This window comes from Leptonychotes weddellii, chromosome 1 (genome assembly GCF_054177405.1).
Source record: "Leptonychotes weddellii isolate Sample4059 chromosome 1, ASM5417740v2, whole genome shotgun sequence".
Taxonomy (NCBI): Eukaryota; Metazoa; Chordata; class Mammalia; order Carnivora; family Phocidae; genus Leptonychotes; species Leptonychotes weddellii.
The window spans coordinates 43341534-43366509 of NC_138369.1; the positions used below are offsets into that span (position 1 = coordinate 43341534).

General features: G+C 46.3%; 1 protein-coding gene and 1 pseudogene across 7 annotated transcripts in view; both read right to left on the reverse strand.

The window, feature by feature from the left end:
* The window catches only part of SRGAP3 (SLIT-ROBO Rho GTPase activating protein 3), a 331526-nt gene that overhangs the window by 52300 nt on the left and 254250 nt on the right, over window positions 1-24976 (reverse strand). For all 7 annotated transcript variants that reach the window (XM_081821625.1, XM_081821634.1, XM_081821662.1 and 4 more), the window contains 6 exons: window positions 21344-21529; window positions 16787-16915; window positions 15071-15292; window positions 13649-13750; window positions 11004-11201; window positions 2561-2645 (listed from right to left, as the gene is read on the reverse strand). In XM_081821625.1, coding sequence (XP_081677751.1) covers window positions 2561-2645; window positions 11004-11201; window positions 13649-13750; window positions 15071-15292; window positions 16787-16915; window positions 21344-21529 — 922 coding nt within the window. The remainder of the gene's footprint in view (window positions 1-2560; window positions 2646-11003; window positions 11202-13648; window positions 13751-15070; window positions 15293-16786; window positions 16916-21343; window positions 21530-24976) is intronic.
* LOC115942047 (glyceraldehyde-3-phosphate dehydrogenase pseudogene) lies at window positions 5362-6581 on the reverse strand (annotated as a pseudogene).

The window sequence follows — 24976 nt, forward strand, 5'->3', positions numbered from 1 at the left end:
CCGACTGAGCCACCCAGGAACCCTGGGATCTTATTTTTAAAAAGAAAATCTGGTTTTCTAAATCCAGGGCACCTGATTTTGAAAATACAAGTAGCCACCAACGCACATGGACCTGCCTTTTGGTGCATGGCTCGGAGAAACAGGCCCCGGGGGGCCATAAAACAAATCCTCCTCTTCAATGCTAGTTGTGGGAACTGCCCCTGTCCCCATCTGAGCTCCTCTCTAGGACTTTCTGCCTCTTCCCTTTCCCTCCATTCTCGTTGCTTTGGTGCCCTCTTCGCTGCCCTACTCCTCTGCAGTCCCACTCACCTGGCCCAATGTGGCAATGTCAGGGATGGGCAAAATGGAGTGGGGTGTCAGGGAAAATGAAGAAAGAGCTCATTGCAACTCACTCCTCCCCACCCTCACCCCCAGTCAATGAGTTTTGACAAATGTATATACCCGTGTCCAACCAGCACCCAAATCAGGATACAGGACATTTCTATCACTCCCAGAAATTCCCCAGCCAGAAGTCACAAAACTGATCTCTGCTAATAGAAGGCAGATCAGTGGTTGCTTGGGGCAGAGGAGGAAGAATTAACTGCAAAGGGATACAGAGGAGCTTTTGGGGTGACAGAAATGTTCTATATCGTGATCTGGGTGTATGTTTTTTAAAACTGATTTCTACGCAAAATAGGTAGATTTTATTGCATGGAAGTTACATGTCAATAAAGCCGATTGAAAAAATTCTACTGATATTAGTTTTAAAACCCTGGTTTTTCCTCCAAGCCCTAGTTATTCATCTTTCTTGAAGCCTTTCTGGCTCTTCTGGGCCCAGGGTGATCCCTTCCTCTCCTGGCTCAGACCCTCAGAGTCTATCCTGTTCATCTGGCAATTCAACCAGTGTTTCTGTGTGACTTAATGTTACTGCTTTTGATTTTTTATGAATTTGTGAACTGTCTCCTCACTAGATTATAAGAGCCTTGGGGCTGGGAAATGGTTTAATTTCTCACTGTTTCCTCTAAAGCATGGGGCTCACAAATGCCAAGCATCTGCAGATTCCAGCTACCCATTTGACTGGTGCCGACTGCACAGCATCAGGGAACACCTGGGTGGCCAGGGCACAGCCACTAGAATGTGCACCCCTCTGGAGAAGAGAGTGATCCAGTGGGGGGCAAGGACACGTTGTGGGTGGCAAACCCCCAACGGCCAATGAGTGCCAGCCCCATGCCCCACTCTGACTCTCATCTGTCACACTCCTCCTTCCCTGAAAAACTTAGGTGATCTCTAGGCCTGCTTCAAGCTGTCATATTGGGATCTCCTGGCATCATCACCTTGGAAATTCCCTTCATCTCTCCCATGTTGGTCTCCTATTTCCTGGACCCCATGCCTTTTTTCCTTTAGGTAGAACACATCGTTCAGCCAATTGCCCTTGCCAACAGAATACAAGAATATATCTGGATGTGGGGCTCCAAGCAGCATCTAGCAACTTCAGAAACCCTAGGTCAGCTCCTCCCCTCAGAGAGGAGCCACACATCAGTTTCCAGGGCTACCAGGATTTACTGCAAACCATCCCTGACCTTGGGGCCTAGTTATGTCCTAATGACTTTTCTATGCAACATTCATTTAGTGACCATTAACTGAGTGCGTTCTGTGACTAGGTACTCTTCTGGGCACTGGAGATAAAGGGGTGGACAAAATAAATAAGGAAGTCCCTACTCCAATTGAAGATATGATACTGTTGGGGTGGGGGTGTGACCAAAGATAATAAGCAAATGAACAAATAATAAATAGGATAGTGATGAGTGAGATGAAGAAAATCAGAGAGAGTGTTGGGACAGAGGTGGTGATTTCTTGAGGTTGGGTGACAAGGAGAGTCTCCACTAAGGAAGTGATATCTGAAGGATAAGGAGCCACCCATACTGAGATCTGGGGTAAGGGCATTCCAGGCAAAGAGAACAGCAGATGCAAAGGCCCTGGGGCAGGAATAAGCTCGGTGAGTTTTGAAGGGCAGAAAGGAGCTTAGTGGGGCTGGAGCACAGTAAAGGAGTACAGAATGATAAATGAGCTCAGGGAAACAGGCAGAGGGCAAACAATGTGAGGCCTCACGTATTGTGAGAGCACTGGGATTTTATTCCAACTGGCACTGGAAGACTTTGTGAAGTTTTAAGCCTACTCCCCACATCCCTCAAGGACCAAACTTTGCCTTCCATATATGGAGTTTTCTTTTTTGGACCAAGCCTCCTGGCCAGGCACTCCACTAGTATTCCTGGCAAATAGCATCTGCTGACAAGCATCCGTGCGGACCTCTGTGCTCCTGGATTCCCACTCCCTTCCTACTGGGGACCCCTTTCATCACTTTGCCTTGGACCCTCCCCCAGAACCTAAACTAACACTTCTGGTTTCCCCGTGTTTTCTGCAGCCAGACTAGACCCCTATCGGCATCTGTACCAGCCTGCCCCGTCCTGCCCGCTGGCTCTGGCACCAGGCCTCATTCTACCAAGAGCCCCAAGTGCAACAGCTCAAGGGGCCACAACAAAACAGGCACTCCTCACAGGCCTCTGCCCCCCAACCAACTCACCTTCACCCAGGGTCTGCTTGAGCAAGTCATGCTTGGCCTGTAGCTTAGTGATGAGGTTACTGCCGTTCACATATTCTTTAAATTTCTGTAAGACACAAGGCACATGGGCATTACAGACTGCAGGGCCAAGTCACAAGGTCTCCACCGCTGGAACCAACCTCTGGGCACCGGGGAGGTCGAAGGGAGATGGCACCGCCCTCCAGGACCCCAGCATGGGGAAAAGAGGGGCCTCTGACTTGCCCCTCTGCTCTTCTCCATCAGACCCCAGCTCTACCGAACAAGCTGTCCCGGCCTACGCATTTCAGGCCAGTTTGGGGAACACAAAGAAAGCTCGGGGGCAATGTGAGTGATGAAAGGCACTTTGTCAGGTGAGGACTGCAGCGGGGAGGGGGTGGGATAGCAGACAGCTTCTTTAGTCTTCAGGCTCTGCTGTGCTTCTGGGCCACGAGCAATAAAAATAGGAACCGTCTCTGGAAGCACGCAGCTGAGGCGAGAGCGCTTTATCAGATCCGTCACAGAGGAACCTCCTAACGAGCCTTTCTCTCATCTGGCCCCACTCGGAAGGAGGAGGGGCTTTGCAGGCCCCTAAAGACATTCCTGTTAAAATAACGTGAACTGCATTGGGGGACAAAATTTCCTTCTTTTTACAGAGGAGACAGGTGAGGCTGGTACAGGGAACTGATTTGCCCAGGGTCCCTAGGGCCCCCAGGCTGCCTCTCCTTCAGGGGTCTTGTCAAGCACAACGCACGTCAGAGCAGAACAGACGGACAGGGGCCACCAGAACAGAAACACATCTACCTGCGCCCAAATCCAGCTGGGCCTCGGCCACCCCTCTCCCTACACAAGTACTGGCTTTCCTTGGCTCACCCTGTATCACCCAAACCCAGGCCCGGAAACCCCTCTGCTGGGGTGTGTCTTTGCCAGACTGTGAGCCACTGTTGGCGGGGTCTACACCCAGTTGGTTTTCGGCCCCCCAGTGCCTACCGCTATGCCTGGCATAGAGCCAGTGCTGAGAAACTTCATGGGGGTTGACACGGAAGAGAGGGAAGAGACAACAAGCTAATAAAGAAAGTAAAATACACAATTGGTCAGCTGCTGGTGAATGCTGTGGATAAAAATTAGGCAGGGATGGGGTTAGACCTCACGGCAGAGTTGCCCTGTGAACCCAAGCCCGAAGGAGGGGAGGGAGGGGCCGTGTGGGGACACACCGGCACATGGGGGATGGAGCGTTCTCAGCAGACGGAACGGCAATTGCAAATGCCCTGAAAATGAAGGCACAGGGTGGTATGATTGCCCCAGAGCTGCCAGCTAGTTTCTCACAAAGAAATCCATTTTATCCCCAGCCAGAAGGCTCAGAAAGGGGTGCAGAGGAGCAAACAAGTGAACCACAGCGGCTTGGGACCACCTCAATACAACCTGTAAAGGAGCATCTGGAAGGCAGTTGTAGGGTAAAGGCCCATGGGGTGGGGGCTGACATGTGCTCAGATAAGACAGGGGTCACCCCACCCTGGCCCCAACTTGGCAGGTTTCTGGAACAGTAGGGCTGGCAGGAGATGGTGGTGTCCTCTCTCCTCAGCCAGAGTCCCTAGTTCCTAGGACCTTGTCTTCTGGTTACTAAGATCCACTCCTCCTTGTACCTGTAGAGCACTCAGCAGTTTTCAGGCTTGTACCTTTGGTCTGCATCACAAACCTGGATAGCAAAGGTGGGGGGCATCATCATTCCCATTCTAGTCAGAAGGAGACAGAAGCTCAGAGCTGTGGCCACTTAGTGTGGCACCTTGAGCAGAGGACCCCCTGCCTCCTGACAGCAGCATTTCTCCAAGTGTGATGCAGGCCAGTGGCTTCCTCCCCGGCTGGCTAGCAGATTCCTGCTCAAGAAGACTGTGAGTCGAACCCTTAATTTTACACCTGAAGAAGACACCATGGAGGCTAGACGTGTTCAAATTTCCAGGGCCTACCTCGGGGCAGGTGGTATATTGGGAACCTACATTTTAACAAGCTTCCTACATGATTCGAATGCATACTTCAGTGTGATAACTGCTCTCCCTCCCCCAGGCTCTCTTGGATGCTTCCAGTATTGACACCCTCTACTCTTATCCCATGTTTAAAAATTCATCACAAGAAGCAGAGCTGAGTTTTGAGCAGGTATTTTCTCCATCATGCCCTGCTGCCCCTGGCAGTTGAAGCTCGAATCCCAAACACAGAACGCACACCTTGGTGGGTTATTCACTGGTTAGTGGAAACTATACCCCAGGGCTCTGGGGCCCATGAACTCTGCCTACTTTTTCCAAGCTTCATCTGGGCTTCAGATGTGACTCATGATGGAAAGAATGCCATCAGATTGTACTGATGTTTGCATTAAAAGGAGTATTATGTCCTCAAAAATGCCTAAGATAATGTCACAACATCAGGTCATGAAGTGTACTCACCAACCAGGTTAATAGAGTAAATATTAAAATTAAAATATAACATCCATGACCCTTAATCATGAACATCGGTGAATTCTGTCTTTTAAGTTCAAGCATGCAGACCCCATTCTCTGCTTCTACCACCCAGATTTCTTTGTTTCTGCTGCCAAAGGGAATTAATATTCATACACACTCCTTACTTAATCTTTGTAACCCATAAAATTCTCTTTGTACACACAGTAGGTCCTCAGTGGAAGTGCTGAAGCCCAGAAACTGGCATGGGCTGACTCACTAAGACCAGCTTCATTTTCTTTCTTGAAAACAACAAAGTCAAACAGTGATGCTTGAGGAAATGCTATCCGTGTTTTTTTTGTTTTTTGGGTTTTTTTTGGCTGGGTACAGTATACTTTATTGATGGTACATGACAAGGTAGGGGTCCCCAAGCCCCTCCCCTTCTTCAGGGGGTCTGGGATGGAAACGGAGGAGGTTGAGAGATTCTCAGTGTTTTGGGGGATAAGTTGGGGCAGGGACTCCCCAGCAGCTGAGGGCCTCTCTCTTCCTCTTGCTCTCGCTGGGGCTGGTGGTCCAGGGGGCTCTTACTCCTTGGAGGTCATGTGGACCATAAGGTCCACCACCCGGTTGCTGTAGCCGAATTCATTGTCATACCAGGAAATGAGATTGACAAAGCGGTCGTTGAGAGCAATGCCAGCCCCGGCATCGAAGGTGGAGGAGTGGGTGTTGTTGTTAAAGTCGCAGGAGACAACCTGGTCCTCAGTGTACCCCAGGATGCCCTTGAGGGGGCCCTATGACGCCTGCTTCACCACCTTCTTGATGTCGTCGTATTTGGCAGCTTTCTCCAGGCGGCAGGTCAGATCCACGATGGACACTTTGGGGGTGGGGACACGGAAGGCCATGCCAGTGAGCTTCCCATTCAGCTCAGGGATGACCTTGCCCACAGCCTTGGCAGCGCCAGTGGAAGCAGGGATGATGTTCTGGGCAGCCCCTCAGCCGTCGCGCCACAGCTTCCCAGAGGGGCCGTCCACGGTCTTCTGGGTGGCAGTGATGGCGTGGACGGTGGTCATGAGTCCCTCCACAATGCTGAAGTTGTCATGGATGACCTTGGCCAGAGAGGCCAAGCAGTTGGTGGTGCAGGAGGCATTGCTGACAATCTTGAGAGTGTTGTCATACTTCTCATGGTTCACACCCATCACGAACATGGGGGCATCGGCAGAGGGAGCAGAGATGATGGCCCTCTTGGCCCCGCCCTTCAAGTGAGCCCCAGCTTTCTCCATAGTGGTGAAGACCCCAGTGGACTCCACAACATACTCAGTACCAGCATCACCCCATTTGATGTTGGCGGGATCTCGCTCCTGGAAGATGGAGATGGACTTTCCATTGATGACAAGCTTCCCGTTCTCAGCCTTGACTGTGCCGTGGAATTTGCCATGGGTGGAATCATACTGGAACATGTAGACCATGTAGTTGAGGCCAATGAAGGGGTCACTGATGGCGACAATATCCACTTTGCCAGAGTTAAAAGCAGCCCTGGTGACCAGGCGCCCAATACGGCCAAATTCGTTCACTGTGACCTTCACCATCGTGTCTCGGGGATGTGGCTGGCACTGCACCAGAAGATGCGGCTATCTGTCGAAGGGGGAGGAGCAGAGAGCCGCTATCCATGTTTTTAACAAGGGATTCAACAAGGCCTATCACAAGGTGGAGCTGGGTGTCAGAACTGGGTGGGTTTGTGACTATTTAAATGACCACAAGCTAAAAGTGCTGATTAGTGGATCAACATCAGCCATGGCATGTTTTAAACAACTCCGTCTTTGGCCTGGGCCCCGGCATACCCCCTGGTTTTTTTATTTGACAAACTTTAAGGTGTGAAAGCCATACTCACTGACTCTGCAGACAACACAAGGTCTGAAGACACAGCACATATGTTGAACAACCAGAACAAGATCTTGACAGTATGGAGCCATGAACTAAATCCATCAGGAGGGGATCTAATTGGTACCAACCCAAGACATCACCTTTAGGAGGAAGGTAGCCTGGTTTAATGACAGTACGTAGGGAATAGAGACTTAACTGATATTGACTTTAAAAATATATATATATTAAACATATGTATATTTATATATCTATATAATCTTAGTTATAATAGAGTATTATGAAAAATTACATGCCAACAAAATGAACAAGCTAGAAGAAATAGATAAATTCCTAGACATATATAACCTCCCAAAACTGAATCAGAAAGAAATAGAAAATTTAACAGACTGATCACCAGCAATGAAATTGAATCAGTCAAAAAACTCCCAACGAACAAAAGTCCAGGAGCAGATGGCTTCACAGGTGAATTCTACCAAACATTTAAAGAAGAGTTAATACCTGTTCTTCTCAAATTATCCCAAAAAGTAGAAGAGGAAGGAAAGCTTCCAGATTCATTCTATGATACCAAAATCAGATAAAGACACTACCAAAAGAGAACTACAAGCCACTATCAATGATGAACAGAGATGCGAAAATTCTCAACAAAATACTAGCAAACCAAATCCAACCATTCATTAAAAAAAATCATTCACCACAATCAAGTAGGACTTATTCCTGGGCTGCAAGAATGGGTCAATATTCACAAATCAATCAACATGATACATCACATCAATAGGAGAAAGGATAAAAACATAGATGCAGAAAAAGCATTTGACAAAGCACAACATCCAATCATGATCAAAACCCTCACCAAAGTAAGTTTAGAGGGAATATACCTCAACATACTGAAGGCCATATATGAAAAACCCACAGTTAATATCCTACTCAACGGTGAAAAACAGAGCTTTTCCCGTAAGATCTAGAACAAGATAAGGATGTCCACTCTCACCACTTTTATTCAACATAATACTGGAAGTCCTAGTTACAGCAATTAGACAACAAAAAGAAATAAAAGGTGTCCAACTGTTAAGGAAGAAACAAAACTTTCACTATTTGCAGATGACATGATACTGTATATAGAAAACCCTAAAGCCTCCACCAAAAAACTACTAGAACTGATCAATGAAATCAGTAAGGACACAGGATACAAAATCAATATACATAAATCTGTTGCATTCCTATACACTAATAATGAAGTAGCAGAAAGAAAAATTAAGAACACAATCCCATTTACAATTGCAAAATAAAATACTTAGGAATAAATTTAACCAAGGAGGTGAAAGCCATAAAACCATATTCTGAAAACCATAAAACACTGACGAAAGAACTGAAGACAATACAAACAAAGGGAAAGATATTCCATGCTCATAGATTGGAAGAATTAATACGGCTAAAATGTCCACACTATTCAAAGCAATCTACAGATTTAATGTAATCCCTATCAAAGTACCAACAGTATTTTTCACAGAACTAAAACAAATAATCTTAAAATTTGTATAGAACCACTAAAGGCCCCAAATAATTTGCCAAAGTAATCTTGAAAAAGAAGAACAAAACTACAGATATCATATCTCCAGATTTCAAGATACACTATAAAGCTATAGTGATCAAAATTGTATGGTACTGGCACCAAAACAGACACATAGATCAATGGAACAGAATAGAGAGCCCAGAAATAAACCCACAATTATATGTTCAATTAATCTACAATAAAGGAGACAATATACAATGGGAAAAAGTCTCTTCAACAAATAGTGCTGGGAAAACTGGACAGCTACATGCAAAAGAATCAAACTGGACCACTTTCTTACACCATGCACAAAAATAAACTCAAAATGGATTAAGGACCTAAATGTAAGACTTGAAACCATAAAAATCCTAGAAGAGAGCACAGGTAGTAATATCTCTAACAACAGCTGTAGCAACATTTTTCTTGGTGTGTCTCCTAAGACAAGGGAAACAAAAGCAAAAAGAAACTATTGGGACTACATCAAAATGAAAAGCTTCTGCAGAGCAAAGGAAACAATCAATAAAACTAAAAGATAAAAGGTCAGTATCCAAAATATATAAAGAACTACAACTCAACATCAAAAAACAAATAATCCAATTAAAAAACGAGAAGACATAAGCAGACATTTCTCCAAAGAAGGCATCCAGATGGCTGAGAGACACATGAAAAATGCTCAATATCACTCATGCAAATTGAAACTACAATGAGCTATCACTTCACACCTGTCAGAATGGCTAAAATAAAAAACATAAGAAACAACAAGTGTTGGCAAGGATGTGGAAAAAACCCTCGTGCATTGATGGTGGGAATGCAAACTGGTACAGCCTCTGTGAAAGACAGTATGGAGGTTCCTCAAAAAATTAAAAATAGAACCACCATATGATCCAGTAATTCTACTACTGAGTATTTAGCCAAAAAATACAAAAACACTAATTCAAAAAGACATATGCACTCCTATGTTTACTGCAGCCTTATTTACAATAGCCAAATTATGGAAGCAGCCCAAGTGTCCACTGATGATGAGTGGATAAAGAGGATGTGGTATATATATATGTACATACGCACACATATACACGTATATGTATATATACACACACATACATATACATACAATGGAATATTACATAGCCGTAAAAAAAAGAATGAAATCTTGCCATTTGTACAACATGGGTGGATCTAAAGAGTATAATGCTAAGTGAAATAAATCAGAGAAAGACAAATACCATATGATTTCACTCATATGTGGAATTTAAGAAACAAAACAAATGGACAAAGGGGAAAAAAAGAGACAAGCAAAAAACCACTCTTAACTACAGAGAACAAACAGATGGTTACCAGAGGGGAGGTGGCAGGGGGAGGGGGGGGTGGGGATGGGTGAAACAGATAAAGGGGATTAAGAGCACACTTATCTTGATAAGCACCGAGTAATGTATAGAATTGTTGAATCGCTATATTGTACACCTGAAACTAATCTAACACTGCATGTTAACTATTTTGGAATTAAAATTTTTAAAATAAAATAAAAACAAAACAAAAAGAATATGATTTTAGGACATATGAAAAGCATTAGGGCAGAAGGAGGTGGAAGGTTAGCTCTATCCTGTGCTGGTCAGACCGCTGCTGACTTTAGAACAGGCATCAACAAAAGGAACATGTTTGGCAAAGAGTCTAGGGCGCTGAGGCCACTCAAAATGAAAGCTAATGAGGCAGGATTTACAAAACCAGGTATGGTTAGCCTGGAGACATGAAAACCCAGCTCCCTACAAGCAAGCCAGAGACTGTCTTGTGGAATTAGTCTCTCTGGGTTGCCCCAGAGAATAGGATCAAGATCAATGACCAGAAATCCTAGTGAAGCAGATTTTTGAAGATAACAGAGATGAGGGAAGACATTATAATATCTACAGCCAGCCAGAGGCCAAAACAAAAGGGCTATTTGGGGAAGGAGGGAAATTTTCATCCTGGGGCTATTCAAGCAGAGACTGGATGACTTCTTGGTAGGAATATGAGTGAATGAGATCAAGCATCAGATAGAAGATTTGAGGTCCCTTACAAGCCCCAAATTCTATGTTCACTAAACACATGTTGAACTAAAGCCCCAAGGCCCCTTATCCTTGTTCTTCCTTGCCCCAACCGAATAGAATGTAAGTGATCTGGGATTTTACATGAAGGGCTTACAACTCACCAGCAATTTGCACAGATCCCCCAGGGCATGGTTTCCAAAGCCCACACCCCAACTTAAGACACCTCAACATGACAACCATACACTAAACTTTAGGGCTGTTACCTGGGGCTTCCCCCAGGCTCCATTTGCCATTTTCCTCACACCTTACTGAACACAACTCTCTGGTTTTTTCCTAGGTTAGCTGTAATAACCATTAATCCAGGATCAATGCTGATGCTCCCCACTGGTAATTCACTTTTTTGCATTTTACAAAGCCAAGCCAGACACCTTAATTTGAGAAGCATGTTGGGAACGTTTTAGCTCTCACTGATTCACATGGTGTTGCTGGTTCCCACTAGCTTGGGCTGCTCCCCAAAAGTCACTGCCAGCAGGTCAGCAGATAGTGGGTTCTGGGTCCAAGACGCCACTTACTGTAAAATAAAACATTTCTGTTTCCTGCTGGTTGGCTCTCCTTTTGGCAATGTTGATCTTGCTCATGTAGGTCTCGGAGGCAGCCGACTTCACAGACTCTGTAGATCGACTATGCTGGAAGGCATCAGAGACATCGAAGTCCTCCACGGTCAGCATGTCCTGCAAGGTCTGCATGGTGGCATCCAGGGTTTTCCTAACCTGGAGAAACACAGCACGTCAACAAAAACCCTTCTGCCTCGGAACACCTTTGACCCCTCAAAGTCCCTTTGCCCACTTTATTTCTTCCATGTAAAGCCTACAGGAGGTGGGCAGGACAAAGACGATCATTCCCATTATACTGATGTGAAAAGTAAGGCCAGGGAGCTGGCTGGGGTGAGAACCCACGTTGCCCAATCTAAAGTCATTTTATTGGATTGCTTCTGCTGAGGAGAACCTTGGAGAATGTTGTGACGAACAAGGAACCTGGGTTTCTAGGTTTGTTTCTCTTTTCCTGATTATATGGCCCCAAACTAGCTCCTTCTATGGGGAGGAAGGTCTCTTGAAGAGGGATGACATTAGAAATACTCTCAGGGCTCATCCAGAGAGAAGAGGGGACAAAGTCTAGATAGGATGAGGGGCCATCCTCAGTGGACAGGCTCTCTGGCTACCCGCCCCTGACTTATCAAAAGGCTGACTGAGAAAAGACAATGAGGAAGACACACGCTGGCTCAGTCCTCCAGGACTCCAACTTCTCTCCTGGAGTCAAGTGGGACCCACAGAAGGCTACACATGCAGAGCACACGAGCCCTGACCTCGCAACATCCCTTCACTGACTTGTGCCCTATACTTTGATGGAGGGTCACTCCAAAAACAGTGACAGGGGAGACTGTGTCTACATTCGTTGTTAAATTGTTGTCACCCGAAGTCTTTCTTGTCATTCAGATCTCAACTGAAATGTCACCTCCTGGTGACATCAGAGCTCCCTGACTACTGTTCCTGACTTAGCGGGCATCACTGTTCGATATTGTGTGTACCCATTCATTTGTTGGTTTGTTTGCTTTTGTGTTTTGTCTATCTTTCCTCACTAGAATATAATCTCCATGAGAGGAGGTACCATGGTGTCTTGTTCATTCACTTTACTCTGCATCTAGCACAGTGTTTGGAGCATAGTATGTGCTTAATAAATACTTGAATAAATACCAGTTGAATGAATACTCGTTGAATGTATAAATGAATGGATCAGTTCTTTCTAAGATAGCCTAACAGAAGTTCAGGTACAAAATTGAGCATTTCCATAGCTATACATGGCCCATACAGAGGAACATTTGCTTCATTTTCTCTGGGGCCCTGATTTCCAATTTAAACCCCATCAACATTGATTTGCATATACTGTTCCATGTAAACAACTGAAAATGCTTCAGGGAAGGATGTAGAACACAAATAAATACAGAAAACACTTTCTTCATCTCCTTTCTCTCCTCAGGTGTGCAACATAAATATATAATTCGTTTCTGTATAACCTCCCCCCAGGGGCAGCTTTGATTCGTTATCATCCCGCGTGACAATCTGTCTCATGTCTATCCTAGCTCTGTCCTTTGTGGAGACACAGAGCAAACCAGCCCTCTCTGCCCAGGACAGCCCTCTTGAGATGTGAAAACAGGGACCATGACTCCCCACCTCCAGCTGTGATTGCACTCCTCAGTGATAAACCTGACCAAGATTTTAGGTGACATTCCCCGCATCCTGGTGTCCTTTCTCCAGGGGCCTCCAGCTGGTCGACATCCTCCCCGCATGGAGGCATCCAGGCCGGAATAGGATGTTTCCCAACTGGACTCCTCAGTCCACATCAAAATAGAACCACCGCAGCTGGTGTTTCCATTTGTACACTCCCAGTGATGATGCTGTGTCCCCAGCTCCATGGGAGGCACGCTGGCCACGATAAGACAGATGTTCCTTGGAGCTCACAATCCATGACACGTTTAGTGTGCCCTGGCTCATTTCATTGTGTCATTTAAAATACATGTAACTATCTTTGATAATAAAAATAACACAAACTCAACGCAGATACTAGATAAAGCATAAGAAGAAAACAGAAATCACCTGTAATTCTTCTACCCAGATATAACCACAATGAACATTTCAAAGTATTTCCTTCCAGGCTTTTTTCTTGTGAATAAACACAGACACATAGGATCCTACTCTAGTTTACCATCCTTAGGATAATACTGAACACAGAGTTCTACTTTTTGTTTTTCTTTAACATCTGTGAGCATCCCCCCACGCCACTAAAGATTCTTGGTGTGCCCAGTTTTAATGGTCATGTAATAATCCATCCTTTTTTTAAGATTTATTTATTTTAGAGAGAGGGGCAGAGAGAGTGAGAGTGGGGGAGGGGGAGAGGGAGAGGGGGAGAGAATCTTAAGCAGGCTCCACACCTAGCGCGGAGCCCGACGTAGGGCTCCATCTCATGACCCATGAGATCATGATCTGAGCTGAAATCAAGAGTCGGATGCTTAACTGACTGAGCCACCCAGGCACTACCCCCCCGTCGTGTAATAATCTATCTTACAGATGAACCCTAATTTCTTATGCGTTCCATGGCCAGGGTTCCAGCACAGCCAGGCCTTCGTCAGGAAATCCCCTGCAGGGCAGAGGGGCCCACTCACCTCCTCGTTCTCTATCTTGAGAGTGGCCAGTCTGGACTGCAGCTGGTGGTACCGCATGAGCAATTCCGTCTGGACGGGCTGCTGAGCACTGACCTGGCAGACCTGCGAAAGGACAGCCACCACATGTGGTTGCCCGGGGCTCTTAACCACCCGGGTAGAGCCACAGCCGGGGCCACACTGACGTCCCTACCAATGGCGGAGGAGACAGGCTTGGAAAGGTGAAGTGACCTGCCCAACATCACAGAGCTTGCATCTGGCAACACCAGACGGGAACTGGGGCTCTTCCTCCTCCGAGGGCCACCCTCTCACATTGCAAGTTGTGGCCTCTCTGTCATGGCCTTCTAGATGTGCGCAGCCCTTGAGGGTTTACCAAGAGCCTTAATGTAATCTCATTAAGTGAGACTAGCTCATTTCAAGGCAGGAATTTGTGGTAAAGCAAGAGCCGGACAGACGCCAATGAGAAGCACGGTGAATGGAAACGTTCAGTGGAGCACTCCGATGCCCCAGCAGGAAGGTGCTTCAGTGAGGCAGAGCACTCTCAGGGGGCGCGGGAGCGGAAGGTGGACGCAAATACTGTTCTCCCTGCACCCACTCCCCCCAGGGCTCTGCTACTACCCTGTGGGCTGGGCCGTCTGGCGTGACTCAGGGGAGATCATAAGGGAGAACAGGGCTCTGTGATTGACTGTCATTTACCACTAACTAGGCAGTCACCAGTGGTGACTTTGAGTCCAGAATTTTCAGGTCCAGATGATGGACCAAAGGGCTGGACGCAACGGCTGAGGGATGGGCCAGAGGCTGTGGGGAGGCCTCGCAGAAGGCCTCTCTTTTGCAAATGAAGAAAGTGGGGAGGGATGCAAAGGAAAAGTTCAAGGAGCTTTTTGCATGAGGGCCTCTGTACAATTGGAGGAACCAGTGCGGCCAGTAACAAGTGCCTTCCCCCAGGTACTTATTTATCTATTCCAGAACACTGCAAGGAGCTGAGGGGCACAAACACTGAAGGGAGCGCAGTTGGAGACACGCCTCCTGGACTGGAGGACAGGCAGTGCCCCGGCAAGGCTGCTGGCCAGAGTGACTGAGGTGAGGCCCAGCTTCCTGTGATCCGAGGTCACCCGATGGAAGACAGGGAGATGCCTGTGTGGCGATGTGGGACTCCCTTGGGGTCTACACATAACTGGGAAGGATCTGAGGGAGAGCGGAGGTCCTGCACTTCTGCAGGCGAGATACTTCAGCCAGCAAAGTCAGGATATTAGTGGTAAACACCTAAGCTGGGCAGCCCCTGGACTGAGAACTTGACCTCAGGCCTCTGAGAGAAATGTCCCGTATGTGAACGGGAGCTGGTGTCCCCCTCCCACTGATGTTCTGGGAGCCCCTGGGAGAAGAGGCGGAAGCAGCCTCCAGCATGGGCTCCTGGGAGAAACCTACCTCATCCCCCATGTGGGGCTGGAACTCAAACTTGAGCGGGGGACAGAAGACCTGGTTGCACATGTCCATGACTGTGTGCTTGTCACTTCGGGAATCCAGGTTGTCCACCGCATTCTCGATGACATCCAGCCCCTCGTGGCGAGAGGTCTCCAGGTTGTACTCAGCCGAGAGGTAGGTCCGGAAGGTGCGGGCCAGGCTGGCATGAAAGCCCAGATCACAGCACTTGGAGAGAGGCACACAACAGAAGGGTGCAGGTAAGGGCTGTTACATGGAGGTGGGGGCCGCCGGCATTCCCTTTCCCATCACGGTGACTTAAGATGACCTCCCATTCCACAGTCAAATCTTTCATCCCGAAGGCCCTTGTACACTCTGGACTCCTACTGCACAAATCACCCAAAGCCTTCAGAGGGAGCTGCGGAGTGTGATTTGGGCAGCAGCAGAACTTCTCTTAGCTCCCCAAAGTCATCACATTCTTTCTCATCTCTAGCCCTTCACATATGTATTCCCTCTGCCTGGAACACAGTTTCAGTTTAGAGGTCACTTCCTCCAGGAAGTCTTCCGTGATGTTCTCCCCACTCAGAGTTTATGCCAGGCATCCCTCCTCTGGGGGTCCACATCTCCCTCCACCTCCCTCACTGGGACACCTGCCATTTGGCTTTGCAGTTGCCTTTTTTTTTTTTTTTTAAAGATTTTATTTATTTGAGAGAGAGAGAAACAGCATGAGAGGGGAGAGGGTCAGAGGGAGAAGCAGGCTCCCCGCCGAGCCGGGAGCCTGATGTGGGACTCGATCCCAGGACTCCGGGACCATGACCTGAGCCGAAGGCAGTCGCTTAACCAACTGAGCCACCCAGGCGCCCTTTGCAGCTGCCTATTGTGTCAGGGTTAGGCACCGCAAGCTCCATGAGGACAGACCCACAAGTTCTTGTCCATTGCAGTGGCTCAAGGGCTAGTAGATGTTCAAGAAAAATGTGGTAAATGAAGAAAGGAGAGGACTGGAAAGAGTGAAAAGTTTTGAGAAAGAGGAGGGGTCTGGCCTCAGGCATGGGAAGGTACAGGCAGGGCTGAGCAGCTCCCTCTCCTGGGGATGGTGGCAATGGGTCCCTTCTGCAGCCTTGGAAAAGCGGTGACCCTCTGACTTCCTGACAGAGTAACAGGATCCATCCACCAGTACGGAACCTTTCCTGAGCATCTGCGGGCCAGACCCCTGTCTGCGTGGGATGGGCAGGACACAGGAAGTAGCCCCGGCTCTGACACAGATGATGCGGAAGCTCTCCATGATGATGCCACTCGTGATGTTCTTTCTCCAACCCAGCTGCCCCTCCAGCAAAAGCTAGACAGCTGCTACTCAGGAGTCAGTGTTCCACTCTTCGTTGGCTAAAACTGCCTGATTACTCCCATGATAATAACCCCTAAACCTACACACATCTACACCACCCTGGGAAATGGTGTGCAATCACCCCTGTACCCCCAAACCCAGCAAAGGGCCTGGGGCAGAGGAGGGTACTTGGAAAGGGCAGGTGGAATAGAGGCCTGCCTGACCCAACCACGTGGGGGCTGCCAGAGGCCCACTCCCACCCATGGGCGTAGAAACCAGGAGGTGATACTCATCTCCCAGGCCCCACACGCCCATTACCCTGCCCCGGGCTCAAGGGACATGCACATCGGCTTCAGACAAGGGCCGGCCCGGGACTAGTCCCGGACTCCCCAGGGGCTCACGTCGATTAGGTCGGAGACGTCGTGGATGTAGTATTTGCTGATAGCTGCATTGGTGGCTGCCAGATTCAGCAAGTAGTCGTTCCGGGCCTTTGTGCATTTCAGCTTGTTCTCAGAATACTTGGCCTGCCTCTGGAAGGAGAACAGAGTAGAGGTGAGAGCTGAGGCATTGACCTGGTTCTCGTCCCTCTCTCAAACCCTCTTCCTTCCGGCTCCGTGTTGCCCAGCCTCCCCTGCCCTTCCCTTAAGAGGCCAAGTTCACCCCTGCCTCTAGGCCTTCAGACTCGTTCCCTCTGCCTGGCAAGCCATCCTTCCAAGTCCCTACATGGCCTGCTTCATCACATCCTTCAGGTCCTTACCCAAGGTCATGTGGTCAGAGCAGCCTCTTGTCTGGAAGCAAGGCTTCAGCGTTCACACTGCCCCTCCCCCTGCATTCCCTTGCCCTGCTCTATTATTTTCATTTATTCAGTCTTTGTTCAATTTTTAGTGATTATTCTCATTTTAATTTACTTTTTGAAAGACTATATTTTTAGAGCAGTTTTAGGTTCACAGCAAATTTGAGAGGAAGATACAGAGATTTCCCATACACCCCCATGCTAGCCTCCCCTGTTATCAATATCCCCCACCAGAGGGTATATTTGTTACAACTGATAAACCTACAGTGACACATCATAGTCACTCAGAGTCCATAGTTTACATTAGGGCTCACCCTTAGTGTTTTATATTCTATGGGTTTAGGCAAATGTATAATGATGTATCCATCATTATAATATCAAACAGGGTAGTTTCCCTGCCCTACAAATACTCCGTGCTCCATCTATCCATCCTTCCTTGACACCTAAGCCCCTGGTAACCACTGATCTTTTCCCTGTCTCCATAGTTTTGCCTTTTCCAGAATGTCATCTAGTTGGAATCATACAGTATGTGGCCTTTTCAGATTGGCTTCTTTGACTTAGTAATATGTACTTAAGGCTCTTCCATATCTTCTCAGGGCTTGCTAGCTCATTTCTTTTTAGCACTGAATAACATCCCATTGTCTGGATGTACCACAGTTTACTTATCCATTCACCTGCTGAAGGACATCTTGGTTGCTCTATTTTTCTTCATAAGCATTGTTCACCACCTGAAATTTTATTTTTTACCTCTTTGTTGACTTGCTGGCTTTTGGTGTCCACCACTAGAAAGTAAGTTCTAGGAAGTCAGGGACTTGATCTGCCCTATTCATCACCGGGCCTGTAGCACCCAGAACTCTCTGCACAAAGTAGGCATTAAGCACTTTTCACTGGCTGCCTGGACATGAATGGTGGGAGAGGCAGAGTGGGCAGCTAGAGGTGCTAGTCTTGGCCAGGAACTGGATGGCCTCCCTGGGAAGCTGCTTCTATCCTGGGCCAGCCTGGGCAGGTAGAGGTAAAGAGAAAGTGGGTTGGAGAGTTGTCCACTTGCCCCTTTCAGGTGATGAGTCCCATTCTGGGCAGAAAAACAGCTCTCCTTAAATAAACAGGATTTCCCCCCTTCACCTAGGCACTCTTAAATCTTCCTTATTCCAAGCAAAACTATGGAAATGGCCCCAGTGTCCACTGATGGATGAATGGATAAAGATGTGGTGTGTGTGTGTATATATATATGTGTGTGTGTGTGTGTGTGTATAGATACATACACACAATGGAATATTATTCAGCTATAAAAAGAATGAAATCTTGCCACATGCAACAACATGGATGGACCTAGAGGGTATAATGCTAAGTGAAATAGTCAGAGAAAGACAAATACCATATGATTTCACTCATATGTGGAATTTAAGAAACAAAACAAACAAACAAAAAGAGACAAACAAAAAAAACACAACTCTATAGCAAACAAACTGGTGTTTACCAGAGGGGAGGTGGGTTGGGGGATGGGTGAAATAGGTGACGGGAATTAAGAGTACACTAATCATGATGAGCACTGAGTAATGTACAGAACTGTTGAATCACTATATTGTACATCTGAATCTAATATACTGAATGTTAACTATACTGGAATTAAATTTTTTAAAAATTTAAAATTTTTAAAAAAGCACCTTTTTTATTCCAGATCGAGTTCTTCTAGCTATTTAGTAGAGATGCTTCCATGTCAACCTTTGAATTCTCTTCAGAGATCTCCTCTGACCTTTCCCCAGGGTCCGCCTAGTCTAGGAACCAGACTTCTACTGGTAGTAGAGTCCCATACGAGCCATGCACCCGCCCCCTCACAGAGAGCTTTGATACTCCTCACCCATTTCCAGGGGGCTACAATGACGCCCCAGACCACTTTCAGCCCTACATGGATTCATAAAATTTTATACCTAGAAAGGATATTAAAGGTATCTTAGTTTAATTCACCTGTTTTACAGATGAGAAAATGAAAACCAAAAAGATTTAGTAGCTTAGGGGCACGTGGCTGGCTCAGTTAGTAGAGCATGTGACTCTTAATGTCAGGGTCATGAGTTCAAGCCCCACGTTGGGTGTAGAGATTACTTTAAAAAAAAAAAAGTGGCTTGTCCAAAAGCCAAATGGATAATTAGCATATAACTCTGAACTAAATTAGTCTCCAGACCTCCCAGCAGGTGGTCTCTCTTCCCTTCTATTTATCCCCCATGTTGTAGTTCTGTAATTCCCTGCCTGCCTGTCTTATTTTTATTTATTTATTTATAGTATATTCACAGAGTTGTACAACAATCACCACTATCTAAATTTAGAATATTTTCATCAACTCAAAAAGAAACCCTCTACCCATTAGCAGTCACTCTCCATTCTGCTCTGCCCCAGCTCCTGGCAATCAATAATCTGCTTTCTGTCTCTATGTATTTATCTATTCTGGACATTTCATATAAATAGAATCCTAATATTGTGACTGGTTTCTTTCACTTAGCATACTGTTTTCGAGGTACACTGTGTTGTAGTCTGTATCAGTACTTCACTCCTTTTCCTGGCTGAATAATATTCCACCACATGGCCAAACCACACTTTATTCATCCAGGTGGACATCTGGATTATTTTTACCTTTTGGCTATCATGAATAATGCCGCTAGGAACATTCATGTGCAGGTTTTTGTGTGGATGTATGTTTTCATTTCTCTGAGTGGACACCTATGAGTAGAATTGTTGAGTCATAGGATAATTTTATGTTTAACATTTTGAGGAACTGACAAATTGTTTTCCAAAGTGGCTAAACCATTTTATGTTCCCTCCAGCAATGTGTAAGGGTGCCAATTCCTCTGCAACCGCACTAACACTTGTGATTGTCACCTTTTTTTATTTTAGCCAGCCTAGTGGGTATGAAGAGGTATCTCACTGGGGTTTGGATTTGTATTTCCTTAATGACTAATGATGCTGAGCATGTTTTCATGTGCTCCTTGGCCACTCTTGTAAGTTCTTCAGAGAAATGTCTATTCAAATCCTTTACCCATTTTTAATTGGGTCTCTGCCTAATTATTGGGGAGCTTATTTTTCTTTGCCTTTGGAAATTACCCTGGAACCTTATTTTATTTGCCTATGGCTACTTTTCCAGCTCACCCAGGCCCTGGTGAATTTTGTTTCTACTCAATCTCCTATCATTTTTAAGAGCTACAGGATCATGTAATCATAGAATGAGACACAGAGAAGCCCAAATAAATATCTGGTGCAATGTTGGGCACATAGAAAGAGCTCAGGAAATGTTTACTGATTGCATGGAATGAATAAATGCAGAGAACTCAACAAGAAAGTCATAGCTTTTACAAAGAAACTTTAGAAGTAACCTAGGCTAGGATAACAAAAGCATGTGTGCTGCCCCTCTAAATTCCCTGGCCATCGCAGACATCATTAATTGATCACAGCACTGTTTTTAACTAATGCCTGGAGGGAGCTTCACAATCTTCAACACAGAGCTCTGGGAAGCTACTACCAATCGATCAGAGTTGACCTGAGAGAGAAGTGTCATTTGCCATCACGGTCAGATTTTAAAACCGAGGCTCAGAGAAGTACTGTAAATGGGGCACTTTCAAAACCCAGACTGCATGACTCCAAAACTAGCACTCATTTCACTGTGCCCTACTAAAGCACTTGTCCAGCACCAAGACACAGTGATTCTAAATCTCCCATCTTTGGCTTGTGAGCAGCATTCTGGAATGGGTTCTTTATTGGGTTCCCAGGTGCTGGTTGGTAGCCCAGTGCTGTTTCCTCTTATTGGGACATGCTCAGCCCCAACCAGCCCTCCAGCCACAAGATGGCCTCCTGAGCAAGCCCCGGCCCCCACAGATGCCTGGTGATTCCTGCCCATCCGAGAATGTGCTTGCTGCATGTGAGTCTTGTCACAGTTCAGCTCTCTTGTCAGCTGAGCGCTTTCCCTGCCTGTTGATCCTGGCACGAGGCCAGGCCTAACAAGTGCTAGCGAGGCATGGCCAGCCCTGCCTCCTCCATGACAATGACCTCCAAAAGTGCGCCTGCTGGTACCATGCTTCTATCTCCCACCCCTCAGCGTGCAGAGGGGGGAAGCCGAGGCTGTCAGCAGGAAGCATGCCCCCCTCCCTGCCCTGCCAATTTCTCCTAGGCCCTCACTCACCTTCTCCTTCATCTTCTCAATCTTCTTCACAGAGCTGCGGCGCTGGGGCCGGTCCTCGTGCCGCAGCAGGTTCATGCTGAGGTCTCCCGACTTGTTGAACTGCTTCTCCTCCTGCTTCTCAGCCTCCTTCAGCTTGCTTTCTGCGCTGATGCTCTCCGCGTGGTACATGTGGTAGGTTTTCATGACCTGGGGACACACACGGCAGGAAATCAGCAGCCTGCACGGCCCGGCATGCGGCCCCAGTGCTCCCAGCCCCCTTCAGGTTCTGCGTGCCAGTAAGCTGCACCCTGCCCTCTTCCCACCACACACTCTGAGCTCCCCATGGTGCTTTACTTGCACACAAGCTCTGCGGACTGGAAATGATGATGATCATCAGTAGCAGCTTCATGCCATTATCATCCTCAGCAACATCATGAAGTCCTTACTGAATGCCAGGAATGGACGAGGACATTTAAAAGCCCCCGTGCATTTGGGGGTCTCAGAGGTGATAGGACATACTTGGCCCTCCCTCAGCTCCCCTCTTTGGCCCTGCCAGCCATGACTCTTGTCTCTTTCCTCCTCCCCACCCAGGGTCCCTGGGAAGGCCCCTCCTCAGATACTCATGGAACTTCCATGGGAACATGAAAATTGTTTTCTCAGTTGTTTCCTTATTGGCCTGCAAATGGCTCTGTCCCCAAAAGGAGTATTACTGGATATACTAATTGCTATTCTATGCTTTCTGAAATAAACTCATCCTTGTCTATACAATGAATTCCCACAAAGCAAACCACACTTTGCTCTTCTACTCCCATAGTAAAAGTCAGATATTGTTATAACAAGGGAGTCTTTGAGACAAAAGAAACCTAGACGTTATCTAATCCAACCACCAAATTTTACAAATAGGGAAACTCAGGCCCAGAAGGACAAAGTGGCTTATCCACAATTGTACAATATCATCAGTGTAATCTCCAAACTTTGCATTCGCGGGGCCAACACCACAATCAAGCTACAGAACACTTCCACTACACCACAAAGATCCCTACCCCCACCCCCAGCCCCAGACAGTCACTGATTTGCTTTCTGTCACTGTAGTTGAGTTTTGTGTGTTCTAGAACTTCATATACACGGAACCAAAGCATATAAATTCTTTGGGGTCTGCCCTCTTTCGTTCAGCATAATTTTTCTCCCATGTTGTATCAGTTTTTTATTGCTGATAGTATTGCATTGTATATCACTATTTGTGTATTTATTCATATGTTAATAGTTACTTGGGTTGTTCACAGTTTTGATCTGTTATGAATAAAGCTGCTAAAAGTGTTCATGTATAATTCTTTGTGTGGACATACGTTTTCATTTCTCTCAGGTAAATACCTAGGAGTGGAATGGAGGGTCGTATAGGAAGAGTATGTTTAACCAAATTAGAAATCTGGTCTCTGACTTTTAATCCACCTCTCCTTCTACCATATCATACTGTTTCCGTAATTCAATACCATTTTCTCAGCAGGTATGAACAGTTTGGGCAGCCTTAGAGCAAGCTGGGCAGCCCCATACCAATAGGACTCTATCTCCCAGTCCCCAACCAGGAGTACACCTTTCCTGTGCAATATCAACTTTATGATCATCCTTCTGTGCTAAGAAACACAAGAAACTTCCGGATTCCATGGCTCCTGAACCTTGTTTGTTCTCTTCTCTTGTTTGGATAATTACAGCAGCTAATAGAACAGAAGCTTCTATGTGGGGCTAGGATATACTCCTCCCTAGCGGGGCCATTTAAATCAGGGAACTTGGAATGGATTCCTGACCAGCATTATAACCTTTTTCATTCTCGTATGAAGTCCTGTGAAGTGACTTTATTATAATCAAGAATTATTCTGTAACTCTTACCATTAAATCACAGCAGTGATCTGTTGCAAGAAAGTAGGCCAGGAGTTAATGCGGGGAGCATCTGTTGTAGAACATGGTAGGTATTGTAGAGTATGAACTCTGGTACAAATGTCTGGGCTGAATCCTGATGGTGCCACTTACCAGCTGTGTGACCTTGGGCATGTGATGGAACTTCTCTGACCTCCACTTCCTCATCTGTAAAATGGGAATAACCACACCACCTACCTCATAGATTTGTTATGAAGACTAAATGAGTTCATTTAGGTAAAGTGCTAAGAACAGTAAGAGCCACGTAGACATCAGCTGCTAAAACCACCACCACCATCATCATCACCCCTGATTTGGGCTGAGGGTTTGAGAACCTTGAATATACTCACTTGGCTTCAGGAAAATGCTTACAAACTCTAAAGAACATTAGCTAATATGCAAAATTTTATTCTATACCATCTTTCTCCTTCGTCTTTCATCTTGAAAACCTTCCCAAATTTCAAAACAATAAATGAATAAAAGATGCAATCAACTTTTCTTCATTGGTCTTGGCAGAAGACCTCTTCTCTGCATCCCACCCATGGTTGAGTTTTTGAGTTGCCCTAAAGCCTCTAGAGATACCATTCTCCAAGATTTCATCCACTCCTTATGCCAGTTCCACTAAGCTTATTTCCAAACTCAGAGGACCAAAGTGTGCCAGACTGATGTGTTCTCGACATCTAGTGGCCAAAAGGAATGACTGCAGGCTCATAGGTAACCAAAGCAATTGCCAATTTTTCCACCATCTTTATTAGGCCAGGGCTCCCTCAATGTCAGGCGGCTAAGACTTGGGACTGCCTGCTGAAGTCTGTCTCTCAGGCCCCTGCCTTTCCGTTCTCAAAGCTTTTCTCTTTTCCTCCACATTCACCACTGGTTTCTTTGCTTCTCTACCATGCTGCTGGTGGTGTTCATTTCTGGACTCACCCCTTTCTGGGTTCAATGATTCCTGCTAAAGCCACTTTTTCTGTTTCAGCTGCTGAAGTCTGCTTATCTCACCACTAATCTATCATCTGTGTTGAACAGTTCAGAGGAAGAGAGAGCATTTCTATTTGTAATTAGATCTTCCTGTCCAATCATCCATGCATCCATCCATCTATTCACTCAAGGTCAGCATCCCAGCTGGGTGTTCTCAGCCTCCCACATTTCCCTTTGCCTAGTTTTCCACTCGAACCACAGAGTACTCTTCTGCTCTACAACAAACCAAGCTTCCCAGTACACTCTCTGAACTGAGTTACGAAAGTCCCATGCTTGGAGAGCATAGCCAGAGGACCCTGGGGCCAAACTCTCAGTGATCCAATTGGTAATTCCTGATCCTAAGAATAACAATGAACTTGATTGCCCAGGGTGATTTATGTCAGACAGCTGCCACAAAAGAGTTTACCTGGGGACCTCTCAGAAATGAGTCTAACTATATGTAGAATCCTCTAGATGTTTCCTTTATTTAATTACCTGAAACACGGGCTTTAGCATGAAAGGTCCTTAGCTCAATAGCTTGGAAGAGTCTGCTCAATACTGCCAGTCCAGGATGCGTTAAATAATATTTAAACTTATCAATTACTTCACAGTCTGCAAACCTCTTTTTTTTTTTATCCCCAAGGAGCATTTCAATTAATCTTCAACCCCAACCCTGGGAGGCAATATGATACCAATAATGGTGATAGCAGCTAACATTTACTGAGCACTTACTACATGCCCAGCCTTGTTCTAAGCACTATACATATATTAATTCTTTTATCTCTCACA